Raw genomic sequence first — 24,835 nt, forward strand, 5'->3', positions numbered from 1 at the left:
AAGAATGTCTCTTAGATTGGTGGTCAGTGGGAAGAATGTCTCTTAGATTGGTGGTCAGTGGGAAGAATGTATTTTAGATTGGTGGTCAGTGGGAAGAATGTATTTTAGATTGGTGGTCAGTGGGAAGAATGTATTTTAGATTGGTGGTCAGTGGGAAGAATGTCTCTTAGATTGGTGGTCAGTGGGAAGAATGTCTCTTAGATTGGTGGTCAGTGGGAAGAATGTCTCTTAGATTGGTGGTCAGTGGGAAGAATGTCTCTTAGATTGGTGGTCAGTGGGAAGAATGTCTCTTAGATTGGGGGTCAGTGGGAAGAATGTATCTTAGATTGGTGGTCAGTGGGAAGAATGTCTCTTAGATTGGGGGTCAGTGGGAAGAATGTATCTTAGATTGGTGGTCAGTGGGAAGAATGTATTTTAGATTGGGGGTCAGTGGGAAGAATATATCTTAGATTGGGGGTCAGTGGGAAGAATATATCTTAGATTGGTGGTCAGTGGGAAGAATGTCTCTTAGATTGGGGGTCAGTGGGAAGAATGTATCTTAGATTGGTGGTCAGTGGGAAGAATGTATTTTAGATTGGGGGTCAGTGGGAAGAATATATCTTAGATTGGGGGTCAGTGGGAAGAATATATCTTAGATTGGTGGTCAGTGGGAAGAATGTATTTTAGATTGGTGGTCAGTGGGAAGAATGTATTTTAGATTGGTGGTCAGTGGGAAGAATGTCTCTTAGATTGGTGGTCAGTGGGAAGAATGTCTCTTAGATTGGTGGTCAGTGGGAAGAATGTCTCTTAGATTGGTGGTCAGTGGGAAGAATGTCTCTTAGATTGGGGGTCAGTGGGAAGAATGTCTCTTAGATTGGTGGTCAGTGGGAAGAATGTCTCTTAGATTGGTGGTCAGTGAGAAGAATGTTCCTTACATTGGTGATCAGTGGGAAGAATGTCTTACATTGGTGATCAGTGAGAAGAATGTCCCTTACATTGGTGATCAGTGAGAAGAATGTCCCTTACATTGGTGATCAGTGAGAAGAATGTTCCTTACATTGGTGATCAGTGAGAAGAATGTCTCTTACATTGGTGGTCAGTGGGAAGAATGTCCCTTACATTGGTGGTCAGTGGGAAGAATGTCCCTTACATTGGTGATCAGTGGGAAGAATGTCCCTTACATTGGTGATCAGTGAGAAGAATGTCTCTTACATTGGTGATCAGTGGGAAGAATGTCCCTTACATTGGTGATCAGTGGGAAGAATGCCCCTTACATTGGTGATCAGTGAGAAGAATGTCCCTTACATTGGTGATCAGTGAGAAGAATGCTCCTTACATTGGTGATCAGTGAGAAGAATGTCTCTTACATTGGTGATCAGTGAGAAGAATGTCTCTTACATTGGTGATCAGTGAGAAGAATGTTCCTTACATTGGTGATCAGTGGGAAGAATGTTCCTTACATTGGTGATCAGTGGGAAGAATGTCTCTTACATTGGTGGTCAGTGAGAAGAATGTCTCTTACATTGGTGATCAGTGGGAAGAATGTCCCTTACATTGGTGATCAGTGGGAAGAATGTCCCTTACATTGGTGATCAGTGAGAAGAATGTCCCTTACATTGGTGATCAGTGAGAAGAATGTTCCTTACATTGGTGATCAGTGGGAAGAATGTCCCTTACATTGGTGATCAGTGAGAAGAATGTCTCTTACATTGGTGATCAGTGGGAAGAATGTCTCTTACATTGGTGATCAGTGGGAAGAATGTCTCTTACATTGGTGATCAGTGAGAAGAATGTCTCTTACATTGGTGATCAGTGAGAAGAATGTCTCTTACATTGGTGATCAGTGAGAAGAATGTCTCTTACATTGGTGATCAGTGAGAAGAATGTCTCTTACATTGGTGGTCAGTGAGAAGAATGTCTCTTACATTGGTGATCAGTGGGAAGAATGTCCCTTACATTGGTGATCAGTGAGAAGAATGTCCCTTACATTGGTGATCAGTGAGAAGAATGTCCCTTACATTGGTGATCAGTGAGAAGAATGTTCCTTACATTGGTGATCAGTGAGAAGAATGTCTCTTACATTGGTGGTCAGTGGGAAGAATGTCCCTTACATTGGTGGTCAGTGGGAAGAATGTCCCTTACATTGGTGATCAGTGGGAAGAATGTCCCTTACATTGGTGATCAGTGAGAAGAATGTCTCTTACATTGGTGATCAGTGGGAAGAATGTCCCTTACATTGGTGATCAGTGGGAAGAATGCCCCTTACATTGGTGATCAGTGAGAAGAATGTCCCTTACATTGGTGATCAGTGAGAAGAATGCTCCTTACATTGGTGATCAGTGAGAAGAATGTCTCTTACATTGGTGATCAGTGAGAAGAATGTCTCTTACATTGGTGATCAGTGAGAAGAATGTTCCTTACATTGGTGATCAGTGGGAAGAATGTTCCTTACATTGGTGATCAGTGGGAAGAATGTCTCTTACATTGGTGGTCAGTGAGAAGAATGTCTCTTACATTGGTGATCAGTGGGAAGAATGTCCCTTACATTGGTGATCAGTGGGAAGAATGTCCCTTACATTGGTGATCAGTGAGAAGAATGTCCCTTACATTGGTGATCAGTGAGAAGAATGTTCCTTACATTGGTGATCAGTGGGAAGAATGTCCCTTACATTGGTGATCAGTGGGAAGAATGTTCCTTACATTGGTGATCAGTGGGAAGAATGTCTCTTACATTGGTGATCAGTGAGAAGAATGTCCCTTACATTGGTGATCAGTGAGAAGAATGTCCCTTACATTGGTGATCAGTGGGAAGAATGTCTCTTACATTGGTGATCAGTGGGAAGAATGTCTCTTACATTGGTGATCAGTGAGAAGAATGTCTCTTACATTGGTGATCAGTGAGAAGAATGTCTCTTACATTGGTGATCAGTGAGAAGAATGTCTCTTACATTGGTGATCAGTGAGAAGAATGTCTCTTACATTGGTGGTCAGTGAGAAGAATGTCTCTTACATTGGTGATCAGTGGGAAGAATGTCCCTTACATTGGTGATCAGTGAGAAGAATGTCTCTTACATTGGTGGTCAGTGAGAAGAATGTCTCTTACATTGGTGATCAGTGGGAAGAATGTCTCTTACATTGGTGGTCAGTGAGAAGAATGTCTCTTACATTGGTGATCAGTGGGAAGAATGTCCCTTACATTGGTGATCAGTGAGAAGAATGTCCCTTACATTGGTGATCAGTGAGAAGAATGTTCCTTACATTGGTGATCAGTGGGAAGAATGTCCCTTACATTGGTGATCAATGAGAAGAATGTCCCTTACATTGGTGATCAGTGAGAAGAATGTTCCTTACATTGGTGATCAGTGGGAAGAATGTCTCTTACATTGGTGATCAGTGGGAAGAATGTTCCTTACATTGGTGATCAGTGGGAAGAATGTCTCTTACATTGGTGATCAGTGAGAAGAATGTCCCTTACATTGGTGATCAGTGAGAAGAATGTCCCTTACATTGGTGATCAGTGGGAAGAATGTTCCTTACATTGGTGGTCAGTGGGAAGAATGTCCCTTACATTGGTGATCAGTGAGAAGAATGTCCCTTACATTGGTGATCAGTGAGAAGAATGTCTCTTACATTGGTGATCAGTGAGAAGAATGTCTCTTACATTGGTGATCAGTGAGAAGAATGTTCCTTACATTGGTGATCAGTGGGAAGAATGTTCCTTACATTGGTGATCAGTGAGAAGAATGTCTCTTACATTGGTGGTCAGTGAGAAGAATGTCTCTTACATTGGTGATCAGTGGGAAGAATGTCCCTTACATTGGTGATCAGTGGGAAGAATGTCCCTTACATTGGTGATCAGTGAGAAGAATGTCCCTTACATTGGTGATCAGTGAGAAGAATGTTCCTTACATTGGTGATCAGTGGGAAGAATGTCCCTTACATTGGTGATCAGTGGGAAGAATGTTCCTTACATTGGTGATCAGTGGGAAGAATGTCTCTTACATTGGTGATCAGTGAGAAGAATGTCCCTTACATTGGTGATCAGTGAGAAGAATGTCCCTTACATTGGTGATCAGTGGGAAGAATGTCTCTTACATTGGTGATCAGTGGGAAGAATGTCTCTTACATTGGTGATCAGTGAGAAGAATGTCTCTTACATTGGTGATCAGTGAGAAGAATGTCTCTTACATTGGTGATCAGTGAGAAGAATGTCTCTTACATTGGTGATCAGTGAGAAGAATGTCTCTTACATTGGTGGTCAGTGAGAAGAATGTCTCTTACATTGGTGATCAGTGGGAAGAATGTCCCTTACATTGGTGATCAGTGAGAAGAATGTCTCTTACATTGGTGGTCAGTGAGAAGAATGTCTCTTACATTGGTGATCAGTGGGAAGAATGTCTCTTACATTGGTGGTCAGTGAGAAGAATGTCTCTTACATTGGTGATCAGTGGGAAGAATGTCCCTTACATTGGTGATCAGTGAGAAGAATGTCCCTTACATTGGTGATCAGTGAGAAGAATGTTCCTTACATTGGTGATCAGTGGGAAGAATGTCCCTTACATTGGTGATCAATGAGAAGAATGTCCCTTACATTGGTGATCAGTGAGAAGAATGTTCCTTACATTGGTGATCAGTGGGAAGAATGTCTCTTACATTGGTGATCAGTGGGAAGAATGTTCCTTACATTGGTGATCAGTGGGAAGAATGTCTCTTACATTGGTGATCAGTGAGAAGAATGTCCCTTACATTGGTGATCAGTGAGAAGAATGTCCCTTACATTGGTGATCAGTGGGAAGAATGTTCCTTACATTGGTGGTCAGTGGGAAGAATGTCCCTTACATTGGTGATCAGTGAGAAGAATGTCCCTTACATTGGTGATCAGTGAGAAGAATGTCTCTTACATTGGTGATCAGTGGGAAGAATGTCTCTTACATTGGTGATCAGTGGAAAGAATGCTCCTTACATTATTGGTCAGTGGGAAGAATGCTCCTTACATTGGTGATCAGTGGGAAGAATGTCTCTTACATTGGTGATCAGTGGGAAGAATGTCTCTTACATTGGTGGTCAGTGGGAAGAATGTCTCTTACATTGGTGGTCAGTGGGAAGAATGTCCCTTACATTGGTGATCAGTGGGAAGAATGTCTCTTACATTGGTGATCAGTGGGAAGAATGTCTCTTACATTGGTGATCAGTGGGAAGAATGTCTCTTACATTGGTGGTCAGTGGGAAGAATGTCTCTTACATTGGTGGTCAGTGGGAAGAATGTCTCTTACATTGGTGGTCAGTGGGAAGAATGTCCCTTACATTGGTGATCAGTGGGAAGAATGTCTCTTACATTGGTGATCAGTGGGAAGAATGTCTCTTACATTGGTGATCAGTGGGAAGAATGTCTCTTACATTGGTGATCAGTGGGAAGAATGTCCCTTACATTGGTGATCAGTGGGAAGAATATCCCTTACATTGGTGATCAGTGGGAAGAATGCTCCTTACATTGGTGATCAGTGAGAAGAATGTTCCTTACATTGGTGATCAGTGAGAAGAATGTCCCTTACATTGGTGATCAGTGGGAAGAATTCTCCTTACATTGGTGATCAGTGGGAAGAATGTCTCTTACATTGGTGATCAGTGGGAAGAATGTCCCTTACATTGGTGATCAGTGGGAAGAATATCCCTTACATTGGTGATCAGTGGGAAGAAAGTTCCTTACATTGGTGATCAGTGGGAAGAATGTCTCTTACATTGGTGATCAGTGGGAAGAATGTCTCTTACATTGGTGGTCAGTGGGAAGAATGTCTCTTACATTGGTGATCAGTGAGAAGAATGTCCCTTACATTGGTGATCAGTGGGAAGAATGTCTCTTACATTGGTGGTCAGTGGGAAGAATGTTCCTTACATTGGTGATCAGTGGGAAGAATGTCTCCTACATTGGTGGTCAGTGGGAAGAATGTCTCTTACATTGGTGGTCAGTGGGAAGAATGTCTCTTACATTGGTGGTCAGTGGGAAGAATGTCTCTTACATTGGTGGTCAGTGGGAAGAATTCCCCTCTTACAGATAGTTACAAAGTTAATTGGTGTGAATAATTATCTGTCTGAGAGGTAGACCTTGTTCATTGCTGAGGAAACCCCTAGCAACCTAAGAAGGATCCCTGGTTGAGAGGCTGCTCTACATATTAGCTGCTCCGGGGAAGGTGTCGGGCCTCTCACCGTGTTTTATTGCTGCATGACATAATGTAGGAAGCCTGGGGCTGTTGCCTCCTGTGATCTAGATATACTGGAAGATAAGCATGCCTTCTGTCCATTATATTTACAGCAGATTGATGTAGTCATGCAGACTAATGTGGCTAAACCTATTTACCTGAGCCTTTATTTTCCTATTAATAGATAGATCTGACATCTGCAGAGAGTTTGGAGTCGCAGCGATACCCTTTAAATGAAATTAGAACTAAAGGCAAAACGTTTTGTTTTTTTTTCTGTTTTGGATAGGGTGGAGAGGGGTTAGAACACCTGTCAGGTTTTATTGCTGCCTGTCCCCAGATTTACCCTCTGCTTGTCCTGTTATCATTAAATGAAAAGAAGATCTAAAATTGTGGGTTGTCGTCAGAAAAATAATAGAGTGGAAATCTTCCATTGGGGACACCAATTAATGGATTCCCTTCATTTGCAGGGATTTCCTCTCACTTCCTGTTTGGCTATGAGACAGGAAGTGAAGGGAAATCTCTGCAATGGGACTCAGGTGGCGGAAACCAAGAAAGGTTCCCAGGAGGGCCCAGAAAGGTTCCCAGGTGGCAATGCATCACCATGTCTTCTAAGCCCCAGAATCTTCTACATTTTTATACAAAAAGATAAAAAATTAGAGGACAACTTTTATTTATATATATATATATATATATATATATATATATATATATATATATATATATATATATATATATATATATATATAGAAGATTCTGGGGCTTAGAAGACATGGTGATGCATTGCCACCTGGGAACCTTTCTGGGTCCTCCTGGGAACCTTTCTGGGCCCTCCTGGGAACCTTTCCTTGACCCTCCTGGGAACCTTTCTTTGCCCTCCTGGGAACCTTTCCTTGACCCTCCTGGGAACCTTTCTTGGCCCACCTGGGAACATTTTCTTGGCCCACCTGGGAACCTTTTCTTGGCCCACCTAGGAACCTTTCTTGGCCCACCTGGGAACCTTTCTTGGCCCACCTGGGAACCTTTCTTGGCCCACCTGGGAACCTTTCTTGGCCCACCTGGGAACCTTTCTTGGCCCACCTGGGAACCTTTCTTGGCCCACCTGGGAACCTTTCTTGGCCCACCTGGGAACCTTTCTTGGCCCACCTGGGAACCTTTCTTGGCCCACCTGGGAACCTTTCTTGGCCCACCTGGGAACCTTTCTTGGCCCTCCTGGGAACCTTTCTTGGCCCACCTGGGAACCTTTCTTGGCCCACCTGGGAACCTTTCTTGGCCCTCCTGGGAACCTTTCTGGGCCCTCCTGGGATCCTTTCTTGGCCCTCCTGGGATCCTTTCTTGGCCCACCTGGGAACATTTCTTGGCCCTCCTGGGAACCTTTCCTTGACCCTCCTGGGAACCTTTCCTTGACCCTCCTGGGAACCTTTCTTGGCCCTCCTGGGAACCTTTCCTTGGCCCTCCTGGGAACCTTTCCTTGGCCCTCCTGTGAACTTTTCTTGGCCCTCCTGGAAACCTTTCTTGGCCCACCTGGGAACCTCTCTTGGCCCTCCTGGGAACCTTTCTTGGCCCCCCTGGGAACCTTTCCTTGACCCTCCTGGGAACCCTTCCTTGGCCCACCTGGGAACCTTTCCTTGGCCCACCTGGGAACCTTTCCTTGGCCCACCTGGGAACCTTTCCTTGGCCCACCTGGGAACCTTTCCTTGGCCCACCTGGGAACCTTTCCTTGGCCCACCTGGGAACCTTTCCTTGGCCCACCTGGGAACCTTTCCTTGGCCCACCTGGGAACCTTTCCTTGGCCCACTTGGGAACCTTTCTTGGCCCCCCTGGGAACCTTTCCTTGACCCTCCTGGGAACCCTTCCTTGACCCTCCTGGGAACCCTTCCTTGACCCTCCTGGGAACCCTTCCTTGACCCTCCTGGGAACCTTTCTTGGCCCCCCTGGGAACCTTTCTTGGCCCCCCTGGGAACCTTTCCTTGACCCTCCTGGGAACCTTTCCTTGACCCTCCTGGGAACCCTTCCTTGACCCTCCTGGGAACCTTTCTTGGCCCCCCTGGGAACCTTTCCTTGACCCTCCTGGGAACCTTTCCTTGACCCTCCTGGGAACCTTTCCTTGACCCTCCTGGGAACCTTTCCTTGACCCTCCTGGGAACCTTTCTTGGCCCCCCTGGGAACCTTTCCTTGATCCTCCTGGGAACCTTTCCTTGACCCTCCTGGGAACCTTTCCTTGACCCTCCTGGGAACCCTTCCTTGACCCTCCTGGGAACCCTTCCTTGACCCTCCTGGGAACCCTTCCTTGACCCTCCTGGGAACCCTTCCTTGACCCTCCTGGGAACCCTTCCTTGACCCTCCTGGGAACCTTTCTTGGCCCACATGGGAACCTTTCTTGGCCCACATGGGAACCTTTCTTGGCCCATGGTTGTGTTTTGTCTTAGAACTTGTGTCCTGTGGTATCGGATAATGAGATTTATGTGTTTTGTTTTTTTTACTCATTTTAGGCGTGGCGCTCGTGCCTCCCGAGCAGATGGACCCCCGACCCCTGTTCCAGGCCGTGGACACCCTGTGCCAGGATAACATTAAGCACTTTGGAGAGTCTAAAGCTGAGGTGGGCGCCCGATTGGTGCAAGCCTTTGCCCGGATCCAAGAACAGGCACTTGGAGTTGAACCGTCCATACGTGCCCTGGCTGCAGTTTGCCCACTTTTTGACCTAGACCCTGACACTCCAGCCAACGGATACCGAAGCCTACTGAAGGTGGTACTTTCCTGTACCCAGCACATCTTGCACAAGTGCCGGTACATCACAGCCAGCCGCCACAGCCTCTTCTTTCGAGCCGCCCACAACTGCGCAGAGCTAGAAGCGTATGGTGCCGCTCTCACCCAGCTGCGGGCACTGCTCTGTTTCGCACAGAGGCTGCTTACTGCCAACCAACATGGGGATCTCTTCTTCCGGCAAGAGCGAGGCCTTTCTGAAGAGTTCCTGCGGGAGTACAGCACCATGCACAAAGGCTGCTTCTATGGACGCTGCATGGGGTTTCAGGTGAGGTCCCGATCCTTGTTGTTGTTGTTGTTTTTTTTTTTCTTTTCTATTTGCAACGCTTTTTCTGATTTATTAATTTTTTTTCACACTTTGAGGTGGAGTAAAAGAAGTTCCAGGGGGGAAAAAAATGAAACCAGTAGCAACATGTAAACCTGTAACCACCAGATTTCAGTTGCCTTTTTCAATTTACTAGTAACCACTTCACCCCCGGAAGAATTTACCCCCTTCCTGACCAGAGCACTTTTTGCGATTCGGCACTGCGTCGCTTTAACTGACAATTGCGCGGTCGTGCGACGTGGCTTCCAAACAAAATTGATGTCCTTTTTTTCCCTCAAATAGAGTTTTCTTTTGGTGGTATTTAATCACTTCTGCGGTTTTTATTTTTTGCGCTATAAACAAAAAAAAGACTGCCAATTTTGAAAAAAAAGCAATGGCCCGGATTCAAAGAGATTTGCCCCTTTTTTACGGAGGCACAGGGCAGCGTTTTTGCCCTGCGCCCCCGCAAATTATCTGCGTTGCGCGCGATTCACGGAGCAGTAGCTCCGTAAATTGCGTGTGCGCTCTTTAAAATTGCCCTGCTTAAGGGCGCCTAATGTAAATGATCCCGTAGGGGGCGGGAATCATTTAAATTAGGCGCGCTCCCGCGCCGAGCGCATGCTCCGTCTGGAAACTTTCCCGACGTGCATTGCGGCAAATGACGTCGCAAGGACGTCATTTGCTTCCAAGTGAACGTGAATGGCGTCCAGCGCCATTCACGAATCACTTACGCAAACGACGTGAAATTCAAATTTCACGACGCGGGAACGGCGGGTATACTTTAGCATTGGCTGCCCCTACTATTAGAAGGGGCAGCCTTACGCTAAAGACGCCATACGGAAACTCCGTAACTTGCGTACGCAGGGCCCGCGCAACATTGTGAATCGGTGTTAGTATGCAATTTGCATACTATACACTGAGCACAATGGGAGCGCCCCCTAGCGGTCATCGCAAGAATGCAGCCTAATATCTGCGTGGCATAAGAGCCTTATGCCACGCAGATTATAGGCTGCAGTCGGCGTTACGATGTTCCTGAATCAGGAGCATTCGTAACGCCGGAGCAAGTCAGCAATTGCGCTGCGTAACTATGGTTACGCAGGCGCAATTGCTCTCTGAATCCGGGCCAGTATTTTTCACTTTTTGCTATAATAAATATCCCCAAAAAATATATAATTTTTTTCCCCTCAGTTTAGGCCGATACGTTTTCTTCTACATATTTTTGGTAAAAGAGAAACAATAAGCGTACCGTATATACTCGAGTATAAGCAGAGTTTTTCAGCACTTTTTTTTTTTTTTTAGGCTGAAAATGCCCCCTTCGGCTTATACTTAACTTGTGTATCTGAGTTTGTGACATGCATATACAGACGGCGGGCGTCCAGTGTTAAAAAGTCGCGCCTTCTCCTAGTCCTTTTTTCCGTGATAGACGGGAGGACAAGAGGACGTCCGTGATAGGCAGAACACTGAACACAGTGTCTGCTGGGAAACTGAGTGTTCCGCCTATCACGGAACAGGAAGAGAAGGAGGCGCGACTTTTTAACACTGGACGCCTGCCGTCTGAATATGCATGTCACGGATAATCGGGTACACAGATCGGCAGAGTGAGTTCAGGCTGCAATGGGCAGAGTGAGTTCAGGCTGCAATGGGCAGAGTGAGTTCTGGGACGCAATGGGCAGAGTGAAGTCTGGCACGCAATGGGCACAGTGAGGTCTGGCACGCAATGGGCACAGTGAGGTCTGGCACGCAATGGGCACAGTGAGGTCTGGCACGCAATGGGCACAGTGAGGTCTGGCACGCAATGGGCACAGTGAGGTCTGGCACGCAATGGGCACAGTGAGGTCTGGCACGCAATGGGCACAGTGAGGTCTGGCACGCAATGGGCACAGTGAGGTCTGGCACGCAATGGGCACAGTGAGGTCTGGCACGCAATGGGCACAGTGAGGTCTGGCACGCAATGGGCACAGTGAGGTCTGGCTGCAAATGGGCACAGTGAGGTCTGGCTGCAAATGGGCACAGTGAGGTCTGGCTGCAAATGGGCACAGTGAGGTCTGGCTGCAATGGGCACAGTGAGGTCTGGCGTTTTACCATTTTTTTTGTGGTAAAATTAGGTGCCTCGGCTTATATTCGGGTCGTCTTATACTCGAGTATATACGGTATATTGATTGGTTTGCGCAAAAGTAGCGTCTACAAAATAGGGGATCGTTTTGTTTTATTTTTTATTAGTATTGGCTGTGATCTGCTATTTTTATCGTAACTGCGATATTATGGCGGACACATCGGACACTTTTGACGCTACTTTGAGGCCATTGTCATTTATACGGCGATCAGTGCTATAAAAATGCACTGATTACTGTGTAAATTACACTGGCAGGGAAGGGGTTAACCACTAGGAGGCGAGGAAGGGCTTAAGTGCGTCCTAGGGAGTAATTCTAACTGTGTGGGGGCTGGGCTACCAGGGACACGACACTGATCACTGCTCCCGATGACAGGGAGCAGAAGATCGGTGTCCTGTCACTAGGCAGAACAGGGAAATGCCTTGTTTACACAGGCATCTCCCTCTTCTGCAGCTCCGTGACCCGATCGGTCCCACGGTCACGGAGCTTGCGGCAGGGGCATGCGTGCGACCACGCGGTGTCAAATTCAAAGCAACGTATTTGTACGTTGCTTTGCGCAGCCGTGCCATTCTGCCAATGTATATCTACTGGTGGTTAAGTGGCTTGCATATAATGTAGTTTTTTGTTACAAGATCAATTTGGACCATATTTAGTTTGCCTTATCTTGTGTTTTGTTTTTTCTACACTTTACGTTTTAGTGTCATAGTACTTTCCATTGGAATTTTTCCTATTCCCGGCAGTGAGACGGTTTTGTCCCTGACCTTACAGAGGGAACCTTGATCTTCTCTCAGTATGTGTGACAATGACATCATAGTGTGTTATCAGTGCCAGAGATAAGATATGATGACACAGATTTTATGAAGTTCAGCCAGCTATATGATTTTCCATCTCTTTACCTTTCCTCCTAGGCCATGGCCCCTCTGTGTCACTGCATTGGGACCACATTACTGAATGTTAGTGTATTATCTAGGCACGCAACAATACAAAGGATTAATAACCACCATTACTAGTGTAAACCATCCCAGTATATATCTCTCATAGTCTGTAGATGCTATAACTTCCACACAAACCAATCAATATACATTTATTGGGGTTAAAATATGTAAAATGGCTCACTGGCTGTGATTGACGGCCAGTGGCTCCCATCACTGCCAAAGGCCAATCATAAAGTGCGAGTCCCCAGAGAGGCAAGGCTCTCCTGGACATCGCTGGATCGAGAGGGGGGCTCAGGTAAGTATTTGGAGGTGCTGTTGCACACAGGAGGTTTTTTACCTTCTGCCTTTACAACCACTTTAACCACTTAAGGACCGCCTCCTGCACATATACGTTGGCAGAATAGCAAGGCTGGGCACAAGCATGTACCTATTACGTCCTCTTTAAGTGCCCAGCTGTGGGTCGCGGGCGCGCGCCCGCGACACGGTCCGAAGCTTTGGCGGCCGCGGGACCCAATCACCACTGGAGTCCCGCGATCGGTCCCCGGAGCTGAAGAACGGGGAGAGGTATGTGTAAACACAGCTTCCCCGTTCTTCACTGTGGCGCTGTCGTTGATCGTGCGTTCCCTAATATAGGGAAACTTGATCAATGATGTCACACGTCCAGCCCCGCCCCCTACAGTTAGAAACACATATGAGGTCACACATAACCCCTTCAGCGCCCCCTTGTGGTTAACTCCCAAACTGCAATTGTCATTTTCACAGTAACCAGTGCATTTTTAATGCATTTTTTGCTGTGAAAATGACAATTGTCCCAAAAATGTGTCAAAATTGTCCGAAGTGTCCGCCATAATGTCGCAGTCACGAAAAAAAAAACGCTGATCGCCGCCATTAGTAGTAAAAAAAAAAAATATTAATAAAAATGCAATAAAACCAACCCCTATTTTGTAAACGCTATAAATTTTGCGCAAACCAACCGATAAACGCTTATTGAGATTTTTTTTTTTTACCAAAAATAGGTAGAAGAATACGTATTGGCCTAAACTGAGGAAAACATTTTTTTTTATATATTTTTGGGGGATATTTATTATAGCAAAAAGAAAAAAATATTGCATTTTTTTTTCAAAACTGTCGCTTTATTTTTGTTTATAGCGCAAAAAATAAAAACCGCAGAGGTGATCAAATACCACCAAAAGAAAGCTCTATTTCTGGGAATAAAAAAAAAGACGCCAATTTTGTTTGGGAGCCACGTCGCACGACCGCTCAATTGTCAGTTAAAGCGGCGCAGTGCCGAATCGCAAAACCTGGCCGGATCCTTTACCTGCATTTTGGTCCGGGTCTTAAGTGGTTAATGTTTTTTTCTGCAATAAAGAGAAAAAAAAGCCTTTTTTAATGAGGATCCCCCTCCAGCCCCTCTAGGGCCCCTTTCACACCAACGGACCGTTAAGGTCCGCCTGTCAGTTTTGACAGCGGACCTGAACGGCCGCTCCATGCATCTCTATGGAGCGTCGGATGTCAGCGGAGACATGTCCGCTGACATCCGACCTGATCCGCTAAAAACAGACGTATGGGGATACGTCGCCATCCGTCCATGGCGGATCGGGTGAGATCTGATGACAACGGACATGCTGTCCGTTGTCATAAGATCGCTCCATAGGAAACAGCGGCGCCCGACAAGCCCCTCCTTGCTCAGTGAGCAGAGAGGGACTGTCATCCGCCAGCTCATCTGCCAGCTTAGCGGAGATCAACGGACTGATCTCCTCCTGCGGAGCAGGCGGACTCCGTAGCGATGGACTCCGCCTCGTATGGAAGGGGCCTAATGCTGACCATACACTATGCGGAAATTCGGTCGTTCAGACAGTTTGTTCGTTTTTCGATCAGTTAATGGGCACAAAATCGATAATCGTTGGGACGTTTTTGAGCCGAAAAAACGAAGGACAAGTTTGGAAATTTTCTGCCGAACGAACGATAAATCGGAAGGTTAATGTGTTTCCCGTCCGAACTTTCTGCACTAGGTATATGTGAAAAAAACAAACCAATTTTTTTTTTATTTGTGTCCACTGAAGGATTTATCGGTCATTACCTGATGGCACTATCGTTTGCACTCACGAGCGAACGTTCGTTTTTGGAAAGTTCGTTCGGACGATTTTTAGTAGAGTGTATGGCCGGCATAAGTCTTGCCAGATTGGTTGTAAGATTTGGTGACGTTACTACTAGTGCAGCTCACTGTTCACTTTGCTGGAATATCATTTTTTTTGTTATAATATCATTTTGAAAGTGAGTTGGGTAAGAATGGGGCGCAGTGTTTTCCTTTTTTCTTTTTAGGCTTTTCCATGGACGTTTTTACAGCCACTTTTTTTTAGCCATTTTTACAGCTTGAGAACACCTGTCCATGTTTTTTTTTTTTTTAACTGGAGCTCAAAAACGCTGCAGTAGCATTTTTGTGCGTTTCTTAACGTCTGGCGTTTTTACAGCTCTAACGCTGGAGCTTCAGAACGCACTGGTCCTGGTTTTTTTTTTTGCAGCTTAAAAACGGCTCAGCCATCTACAGCTCAAAAACGTCATGGTGGGCATGAGGCCATAGACTAACATGGAGAGCTGTTTTTAACCACTTGCCACCCACCAATGACATATTGACGTCGGCAAAGTGGTTGTAGAATCCTGAGTGGACGTCATATGACGTCCTCAGGATTTTGAGCCACTGCGCCCGATCGTTGTTGCAGGGTGTCAGTCTGACACCCCGCAACACTGATCAAGGTAAAGAGTCTCTCACGGAGACTTTTTACCACGTGATCAGCCGTGTCCAATCACGGCTGATCACAATGTAAACAGGAAAAGCCAGTAATCGGCTTTTCCTCACCCGCGTCTGTCAGACGTGAGTAGAGGAGAGCCGATCGGCTGCTCCTGTGACAGGGGGGGGGGGTTTGTGCTGATCGATTATCAGCACAGCCCCCCCGAGGATGCCCACTGGACCACCAGGGATGCAAAATAAAATAGGTATGCCACCCTAGACCACCAGGGATGAGGACACAAAAAATGGATGCAAATCAGTGCCGCAATGGATGCCAATCAGTGCCCACAATGGGCATCACTGATTGGCAGGCATTGTTTGGCACTGATTGGCATCCATTAGTACAACACATACGATAGTGCCCATCTATGCCCATCCGTGCCACCTATCGGTGCTCATCCGTGCCGCCTATCGGTGCCCCATCCATGCCGCCTATCGGTGCCCCATCCATGCCGCCTATCGGTGCCCCATCCATGCCGCCTATCGGTGCCCCATCCATGCCGCCTATCGGTGCCCCATCCATGCCGCCTATCGGTGCCCCATCCATGCCGCCTATCGGTGCCCCATCCATGCCGCCTATCCGTGCCCACCCGCTCAGAAAAGTGGCTGTAAAAACATCCAAAAACGTCCATGGAAATGAAGCCTTAGAGTTGATGGGGTTCCAGAAGGTATAACGCCCCTTTATCACAGAGGTTTATGTATACTGACCTGTTGCCTTAGGTTTACATCCTATTGATATGACCCTTGTCGCTCCTCCTGTAACCTTTGCTCTGGATTTCGTTGTGATTTTTACTCTTTGTTCCTGTTTTCAAGTGACCTGCCTGTTTAATCCCCATCATCTGTTCTCTGTTTGCAGTTCACTCCTTCCATCCGCCCGTTCCTGCAGACTATCTCTATTGGGTTGGTGTCATTCGGGGAGAACTACAAGCGTCATGAATCTGGAATAAGTAAGTAGTGTGAGAGTCAGCAAACTCTGACTCTTTAACGTGGATGTAAACCCTATTTTTTTTTTTTTTTTTTTTTATATCACAATGTAGAGTATATGATTTCCTATCATCTGTGCCCAGTCTTGCCACACAGAGTTAATCCAGCTCTGAGAAATCCTCTTTTATTCTTCAGTGAAAATTAACAGACTTCCAGATAAAAACCTGTCTAAATAAAAAGTCCTTTCCTCTCTCCTTGCTTTGAGTGACAGGTTTACATATCTAGCTTGGACATGTTTATCATATGTTATGTTATGTTTATCATAATATGAGGTGATCCACAGTATAAAAAGTGAGAAATCCACCCCTCCCACACATAACACATCCTGGTAATATATAGGGCTGGACTGGAACAGAAATTTGGCCCTGGACCTCATCCAGGTCACTCCCATGGCGGCCGGACAACTCCAACAGCACCCCGGCCACCCAAGCCCCCTCTCCCCCTTCACTAGCCGTTCAATATTTTAGGCTCTGTTCACACCTAGGCGTATATACGCCTGAAGCGCGACGCCGCAGCAGCCCCTAAGACGCTGGAGGGATGATTTTACATTGCCCTCTATGGAGATGGTTCACATCTCCACGCCGAACCCCGTACACCTGAAAACAAGTCCCGGACCTTTTTTTCAGGCGGCGTTCGGCATAGGAGATGTGGACCTGGGGGTAAGCTGCATTCACAATCGCAGCGTTTTGTCGCCGTAAATTGCGGTACAAAACGCCGCAATTCGCGGGACAAAACGCCGCGATTAGGTACGCCAAGGTGTGAATGCAGACTAAGAGTAGAAAGGCTGGTACTCTTATAGGCAGTACCAGTGGGGAAGCTAGACATTATTTCACCCTGGGCAAAGAATCAGTTTGGTGCCCCCCCCCCCCCCCCCCTTATGGGACAAGATTAGGCAGAAGTGAGAAACTCCCAGGCCATAGCTGTTGAGTCAGCTGTCTGTCCCCTCCCCCCATGCTCCTCTGTCGTCCCCCTGCTCCTCTGGTCCTCTCCCTGCTTCTTTTTTCCCCCCAGGTGAGCGCTGCGGGGAGGGAGAGGAGGTGAGCGCTGCGGGAAGAGAGAGACAGAGGAGCGGAGGGGGGCAGCGGTCCGCTGTCACTGAAGCCGGCCCACTGAGCCATCGGCCCACCGGGAAACTCCCTGTAGTCCCAATGGCCAGTCCATCCCTGGTAATATACAATGAACTGTGGATCACCTCATATTATGATAAACATGTCCAAGCTAGATATGTAAATAACCTGTCACTCAAAGCAAGGAGAGAGGAAAGGACTTTATATTTAGACAGGGTTTTATCTGGAAGTCTGTTAATTTTTAACTGAACAATAAAAGAGGATTGCTCAGAGCTGGATTAACTCTGTGTGGCAAGACTGGGCACAGATAATAGGAAATCTTATACTCTACATTGTGACATCAACCAAAAAAAAAAACATTTTGGGTTTACATCCACTTTAAATGTGTTTTTTTCTTTTTCTTTTTTTAATATATCTTTCCAAGTTCCTCTTTTTCCAAGAAAAGTCAAAACTGTAAACCTTTACAATGCATTGCATGCAGGTAAATTGTGTTGTTAATACATTTCATCTGTCATTATAAATAGGTTGTGGTAACCAGCGCCCTCTAGTGGTCAGCGCTTTGAAGCCTCATTGAGCTGCTGGTTTGCATTGTAGGGACTTGCCTGTGCATGTCTCATACAATAGTTAGGATTCATGTCAACAGGTGTTATTTTTTTTTTGGGCATTTGACATGCATTTCCATACACGGCTTAGCAAAATACCATTGATTTCAAATGCGCATAAGCCCTCGTTCACACTGAACGCGGGTTTAAAATCGTGCGAATTTCAGCTGAACTCAGCACGATTTCAAACCCGCATTTCAGTTAGGCCCCTTTCACACTGCAGCACGGGCGGTGGAAAAGCGCCTCTATTTTTAGTGGCGCTTTACCGTCATGTTTGCAGAGGTATTTAAAACCACCCTCTAAGCGCCACTGCAGCGGCGCTTTGCTGGCGGTATGGCCACAGTGCCCATTCATTTCAATGGGCAAGAGCGGTGAAGGAGCGGTATACACACCGCTTCTTCACTGCTCCAAAGTTGCGGCTTGCAGGATGTTTTTTAACGTCCTGCCAGCGCACTGCTCCAGTGTGAATAGAACGGCTCTTTCAGGGTGCTTTGTAGGCTCTACATTCGGAAACCAGCAGTAGGGAATCAGGCAGTGAGGCCTCAAGGCTTCACTGCCTGGTTCCCTTCCCGACAGGGCGCCCTGGACAGGTACTGTATATACTCCAGTATAAGCCGAGTTTTTTAGCACATTTCTTTGTGCTGAAAATGCCCCCCTTGGCTTATACTCGAGTCATCTCTTTGCGCCTGATCTCCCGGACTTTGGGGACCCGGTACCGGCTGGCTGTAGGTCCACTGGACCCCCACTCTTCCTCTACAAGTGTGCAAAGCTTGTTGTCCAGGGGACCTATGGAGCACCGATCTTTCAAAGCCGGGCACCCCTTCCATAGACTCCCATGTTAAATGGTAATTTCCCCGGTGACTTTGGGTACCCAGTCGTAGGTCCCCTGTACCCAAAACTTGGCACACATGTAGCCCCAATAGTAGTAGTAACACGTTTGTTGTCTAGGAGCCTTACGGCCGGGGAGCACCGATTTTTTTTTTTTTTTCCCCCTCAAAGCTGGGCACCCCTTCCATAGACTCCCATGTTAAACGTCAGTCTAGTCATGGACACAATGGGGCATGCACTTGGACACAATGGGGCATCATGCACTTGGACACAGTGATGCATGCACATGGACACAGTGGGGCATGCACATGGACACAGTGGTAGGGTGACCACATGTCCCGGATTGCCCGGGATAGTCCCGCATTTTGCAGGTCTGTCCCAGGTCCCGGGCACCTTCATTCCGGGACAATACATTGTCCCGGAATGAAGCTGACACAGCCACCCCCCCTCCCCTCTATCTGTTGCTCCCAAAAAAGGCCACCACATCGCCACTTAACTCACTGACAAGAAATCAGAAATCCCGCCTCTTGTGTCTAATCACAGCAAGGTGGTGTAAAGCCAGCGTTGGAAGAAGGTAAAACGAGCCTCGGCCAGTCAGCACAAGTGCTATCAGTGAGTAAAGTGGCGATGCGGCTGCCTTTTTTGGGGGCGTGATCAGTTCTTCTTGGTAGAGCGCGCATCCGCCGCCCCAGCTGTGCTGTGATTCATTACAGCACAAAATGATTTTTGGGAAGAGGGTCCCTGAATGGCCGTTTTGAAATGTGGTCACCCTACACAGTGGGGCATGCACATGGACACAGTGGGGCATGCACATGGGTACAGTGAGGCGCATGCACATGGACACAGTGGGGCATGCACATGGACACAGTGAGGTGCATGCACATGGACACAGTGGGGCATGCACAGGGACACAGTGGGGCATGCACATGGACACAGTGAGGTGCATGCACAGGGACACAGTGGGGCATGCACAGGGACACAGTGGGGCATGCACAGGGACACAGTGGGGCATGCACAGGGACACAGTGGGGCATGCACAGGGACACAGTGGGGCATGCACAGGGACACAGTGGGGCATGCACAGGGACACAGTGGGGCATGCACAGGGACACAGTGGGGCATGCACAGGGACACAGTGGGGCGCATGCACATGGACACAGTGGGGCATGCACAGGGACACAGTGGGGCGCATGCACATGGACACAGTGGGGCATGCACAGGGACACAGTGGGGCATGCACAGGGACACAGTGGGGCATGCACATGGACACAGTGGGGCATGCACAGGGACACAGTGGGGCATGCACAGGGACACAGTGGGGCATGCACATGGACACAGTGGGGCATGCACATGGACACAGTGGGGCATGCACAGGGACACAGTGGGGCATGCACAGGGACACAGTGGGGCATGCACATGGACACCCTAGGCTTATACTCAAGTCAATACGTTTTCCCAATTTTTTGTGGTAAAATTTGGTGCCTCGGCTTATATTCGGGTCGGCTTATACTCAAGTATATGCGGTAAGTGTCCTTATTTTAAAAGTCAGCAGCTGCAGTATTTGTAGCTGCTGACTTTAAAAAAAAAAAAAATGTTGGCGGACCTCCGCTTCAACAGGACCACCACCATTGGGGAGGCCAGTCTTTTGGCTGCATAAGATATATTAGGTCAGCAGCCTATGGCCTCCATCTGCCAGTGCAGAGATCAGCCCTCCAGCCAATGGTCACATTGCATGTTCAGTATGAGACAGACGGCTTTGATCATAAAACACTTTGCTTCTTTCCAAGGTCTAGTTCATATTTTTAGCCTGCGGCTGGTTTGGTGGTATTATTGTAGATGATCTGAAAATCAGATTAGTGGGAATAATCAATGCAATGTTCATTAAAACTGCATGTCAGTTGTGTGAATGACTTTACAATGTATGTGTGTGAGAGGAGGACGCCATGTTTGCTGTAATGTGATGGTTTCTCCTCTTCCTCCTCCTCACTATGCTCTCACTGACAGCTGAGGGAGCTCTTGTAGCCTATTATGGTAAGTGTGCACCGTGTAGAAAGCATGGGATTGTAGATTGCTCTGCTTTGTTTGTTTTTATGCTTTTAGTTCCGTGCGCTTTTTCAATGGCTCTAGTTCACACCATGCACCTGAAACTGACTGTGTGGTGTGGACTAGAGCCATTGGAACACATGGAGAACACTGTGCATGCATATTTTGTGCAGAAAAAGTGATATTTCAGTTGTGGGTGAACACTGATGAGTGCAATCGCACACTGTCTCGTAGACTTCTGTTAACCACTTCCATACCGGGCACTTACGCACCTTCCTGCCCAGGCCAATTTTCAGCTTTCAGCACTGTCGCACTTTGAATGACAATTGCGCGGTCATGCTACACTGTACCCAAATGAAATTTTTATCATTTGTTTCCCACAAATAGAGCTTTCTTTTGGTGGTATTTGATCACCTCTGCGATTTTTATTTTTTGCGCAAGAACTAAAAAAAGACCGACATTTTTGAAAAAAATTAAGTTTTTATTTTTTTCTGTTTGTAAAAAAGTAAGGGCCAGATTCCCAGAAGAGATACGACGGCGTATCTCTGAAACGCCGTCATATCTCTCAGAGTATCTATGCGACTGATTCATAGAATCATTTCCGCATAGATAGCCCTAAGATCCGTCAGGTGTAATTGACTTACACCGTCGGATCTTAGGATGCAATACTTCGGCCGCCGCTGGGGGGAGTTTGCGTCGTATTCCAGCGTTGGGTATGCAAATTAGCAGTTACGGCGATCCACAAAGGTTTTTCCCGTCGTTACGTCGGCGCAAGTCTTAGTTTCCCGTCGCAAAGTTAGGGGTGCTATTAACATGGTGTAAAATTACTCCACCATGTTAAAGTATGTGTGTCGTTCCCGCGTCGCTTTTGAGCCTGACACCCTGCATCTCCGATCTCGGTAAAGAGCCTCCGGCGGAGGCTCTCTACCACGTGATCAGCTTTGTCCAATCACGGCTGAGCATCACAGATCGCCGCGCTGCGCGCCCCCACGTAATCCTGCAGGACGTCAATAGACATCCAGTCAGGATTTCACAACCACTTCCCGGACGTCAATTGACTATTGACTGGGCGGGAAGTGGTTAAACATAACACTTCTGTCTCTAGAGCCTCTAGAACACAGGTGTCAAACACAAGGCCCATGGGCCGAATACGGCCCTACAGGCCATTTCATGTGGCCCTCGCACCTCTCCTGCAGCAGAGCTCCAGCCCTACTCTGGTCCTCCTCCAGACCCTTACTTTCTGCTTTCAAGCAATGCATCCAGTTTCTTCCCAGCAGCAGCATAAGGAAAGGGGGGTGCACTGTGATGTAAGGGAGAGTGGGGGACTCAACTTCTGATGGTGGGGTGGCTCTTGACATCTAATGTAAGGGGAGGGGAAGCGCTGGACATCTAATCTTACAGATACAACCGGCCCTTTTGAGGGATATCATAATGCTGATGCGGCCCACAATGAAATGAAGTTTAACACCCCTGATCTAGAAGAAACTCATTTCATTCACTTTGGTATATGAATCTAAAATCATGGGACCACCCTGTGCTAATAAATGGGGAAAGAGGAGTTTTATGACTTGCCTGTGCTGCTGAAAACACTGCATCAGGTCCTGTATCACTGAGAGATCACGTTCCTTCTACAGCTGTCCTATTAGGGCTATAATTGGTGTCGGCTGGTGGGGGGGGGCGACAAACCATGCACCCACAGTCAGTCGTCGTCGTTACCAGCCCTGCACTTACCCCATCATCGGGCAGCGTTTCCCTCCAGACGAAGTGCGTCTCCTCCCTTCTCCTCCTAGGCCAATAGAATCACTTCTCCTTTTTGCCAATCGGGGAAACGTATCTCATGATCCGCTTCCTGATTGGCCGGGAGGAGAATCAGTGTGACGTAGCGAATATTCATTCGCTATTGTCGCACAACTGGGTGGGTTTGTGGCGCAGTGCCCCGAGCCAACCTTTTTTTGAAGCCTATGGCTCTAATCACAAGCTAAAATTAAATAACCTTGGAATTCATGCGTCTGGCGCCTCGCATATAAATTAGGGGACCAAACGCATGGATAGGGAGGCGGCGTGCCTGCACCCTGCATTATGGGCCGCCACTGACTATAACTGGGAGTAATATTGTATCTGGCAGATGATATCATGTACCTGGCTGTATGGCAGCTTGTGACAATTTGTCCTCCTTCTTTGCAGGTGTAGCAGCCAGCTCCTTCTTCATAAGTGGAAGATACGCCATGGACCCGGAGCGGCGAGGAGCAGATTATGAAAGGATAACACAAAACCTGGATGTGAACTTCTGGAAGTCCTTTTGGAACATCACAGAGATGGAATTGCTTGCAGTGAGTACAAAATAATGTATAAGCCCTGGTTCACAACATTCATGCTACTATGAGATCCATTACTTCAAGTGAAGGAGCGCGATATCAAAGTAGCAGGTCAGCTACTTCCATACTATCTAGAAGTAGTATAATGTCATGTATAATACTTATTGTATTTACTATTTCAGGTTTTATGTTTTTTGTGATTTTTTTTTTTTAATGTGTAAGCTGTCTTTTCATAAAATGTTTCCTTTTTTATCACAGTCTTTGGTTGGAATAGCCACAACAGTTCGCATCAACAAGATCCTTTCTGTGCCTCCTGAACCTCTGGAGATGCCGCTGTCCTCCAATCCTCAGCTCACCGTCACCATCAGCCCTCCTGTAGCTCATAGTGGACCAGGTCCCGTTACCGTGCGTCTCATCTCTTACCAGCTGCGTGAGGGTCAGGTCAGTGACTGCGCATCGTCTCCTGATGGCTTTGAACATGAAATTACGGGGAGTGTAGAAAGCCAAACTGTATGTTTTGCATAGACTAAAGAGTTAAACGCATAGTACTGAAAATTATAAACTTGCAAAAAAAACGCACGCACCCAAACACACGCAAGCAAGCAGCCACACACGCTCGCACCCAAACACGCAAGCACCCAAACACACACGCACACACCCAAACACACGCACGCAAGCAGCCACACACGCTCGCACCCAAACACACATGCTCGCACCCAAACACACACACCCAAACACACGCACCCAAACACACACACACGCACGCACGCAAGCAGCCAAACACACACACCCAAACGCACGCAAGCAGCCAAACACGCACGCACCCAAACACACACGCAAGCAGCTAAACATGCAAGCGCATGCATGCAAACAGCCAAACACATGCACGCAAGCAGCCGCACACACCTCCAAATGCACGCATGCACCCACGCAGCCAAGCACGCAAGCAGCCAAACACACACACGCACGCAGCCAAACACACACACACATACGCACGCAAGCAGCCAAACACACACACACGCACGCAAGCACCCAAACACACACGCACGCAAACACACACCTCCAAACGCACGCAGCCAAACACGCACGCAAGCAGCCAAACACGCACGCAAGCAGCCAAACACGCACGCAAGCAGCCAAACACGCACGCAAGCAGCCAAACACACGCACCCAAACACACACACCTAAACACACGCATCCAAACACGCACGCAAGCAGCCAAACACGCATGCAAGCAGCCAAACACGCACGCACCCAAACACGCACGCACCCAAACACACACGCACGCAAGCAGCCAAACACGCACGCAAGCAGCTAAACATGCAAACGCACGCATGCAAACAGCCAAACACACGCAAGCAGCCGCACACACCTCCAAACGCACGCAAGCAGCCAAACACGCACGCAAGCAGCCAAACACGCACGCAAGCAGCCAAACACGCACGCAAGCAGCCAAACACGCACGCAAGCAGCCAAACACGCACGCACCCAAACACGCACGCACCCAAACACGCACGCACCCAAACACGCACCTCCAAACGCATGCACCCACGCAGCCAAACACGCACGCAAGCAGCCAAACACACACGCACGCAAGCAGCCAAACACACGCGCGCAAGCAGCCAAACACACGCACGCACGCACCCACCCAAACACACATGCACCCACCCAAACACACACACGCACGCAAGCAGCCAAACACACACACGCACGCAAGCAGCCAAACACACACACGCATGCAAGCAGCCAAACACACACGCACGCAAGCAGCCAAACACACACGCACGCAAGCAGCCAAACACACACACGCACCCAAACACACGCACCCACGCACCCACCCAAACGCACGCACCCACCCAAACGCACGCACCCACCCAAACACACATGCACCCACCCAAACACACACACGCACGCAAGCAGCC

At 47.7% G+C, this 24,835-nt stretch overlaps 1 protein-coding gene across 3 annotated transcripts in view; it reads left to right on the forward strand.

The window, feature by feature from the left end:
* The window catches only part of LIPE (lipase E, hormone sensitive type), an 83,723-nt gene that overhangs the window by 48,007 nt on the left and 10,881 nt on the right, over positions 1–24,835 (forward strand). For 2 of the 3 annotated variants that reach the window (XM_040327279.1, XM_040327281.1), the window contains exons 2-6: positions 8,666–9,204; positions 15,931–16,021; positions 20,560–20,586; positions 22,783–22,928; positions 23,172–23,354. In XM_040327279.1, coding sequence (XP_040183213.1) covers positions 8,666–9,204; positions 15,931–16,021; positions 20,560–20,586; positions 22,783–22,928; positions 23,172–23,354 — 986 coding nt within the window. The remainder of the gene's footprint in view (positions 1–8,665; positions 9,205–15,930; positions 16,022–20,559; positions 20,587–22,782; positions 22,929–23,171; positions 23,355–24,835) is intronic. The other variant, XM_040327280.1, reaches the window with a different exon arrangement.

This window comes from Rana temporaria, chromosome 10 (assembly GCF_905171775.1).
Source record: "Rana temporaria chromosome 10, aRanTem1.1, whole genome shotgun sequence".
Lineage (NCBI taxonomy): Eukaryota > Metazoa > Chordata > Amphibia > Anura > Ranidae > Rana > Rana temporaria.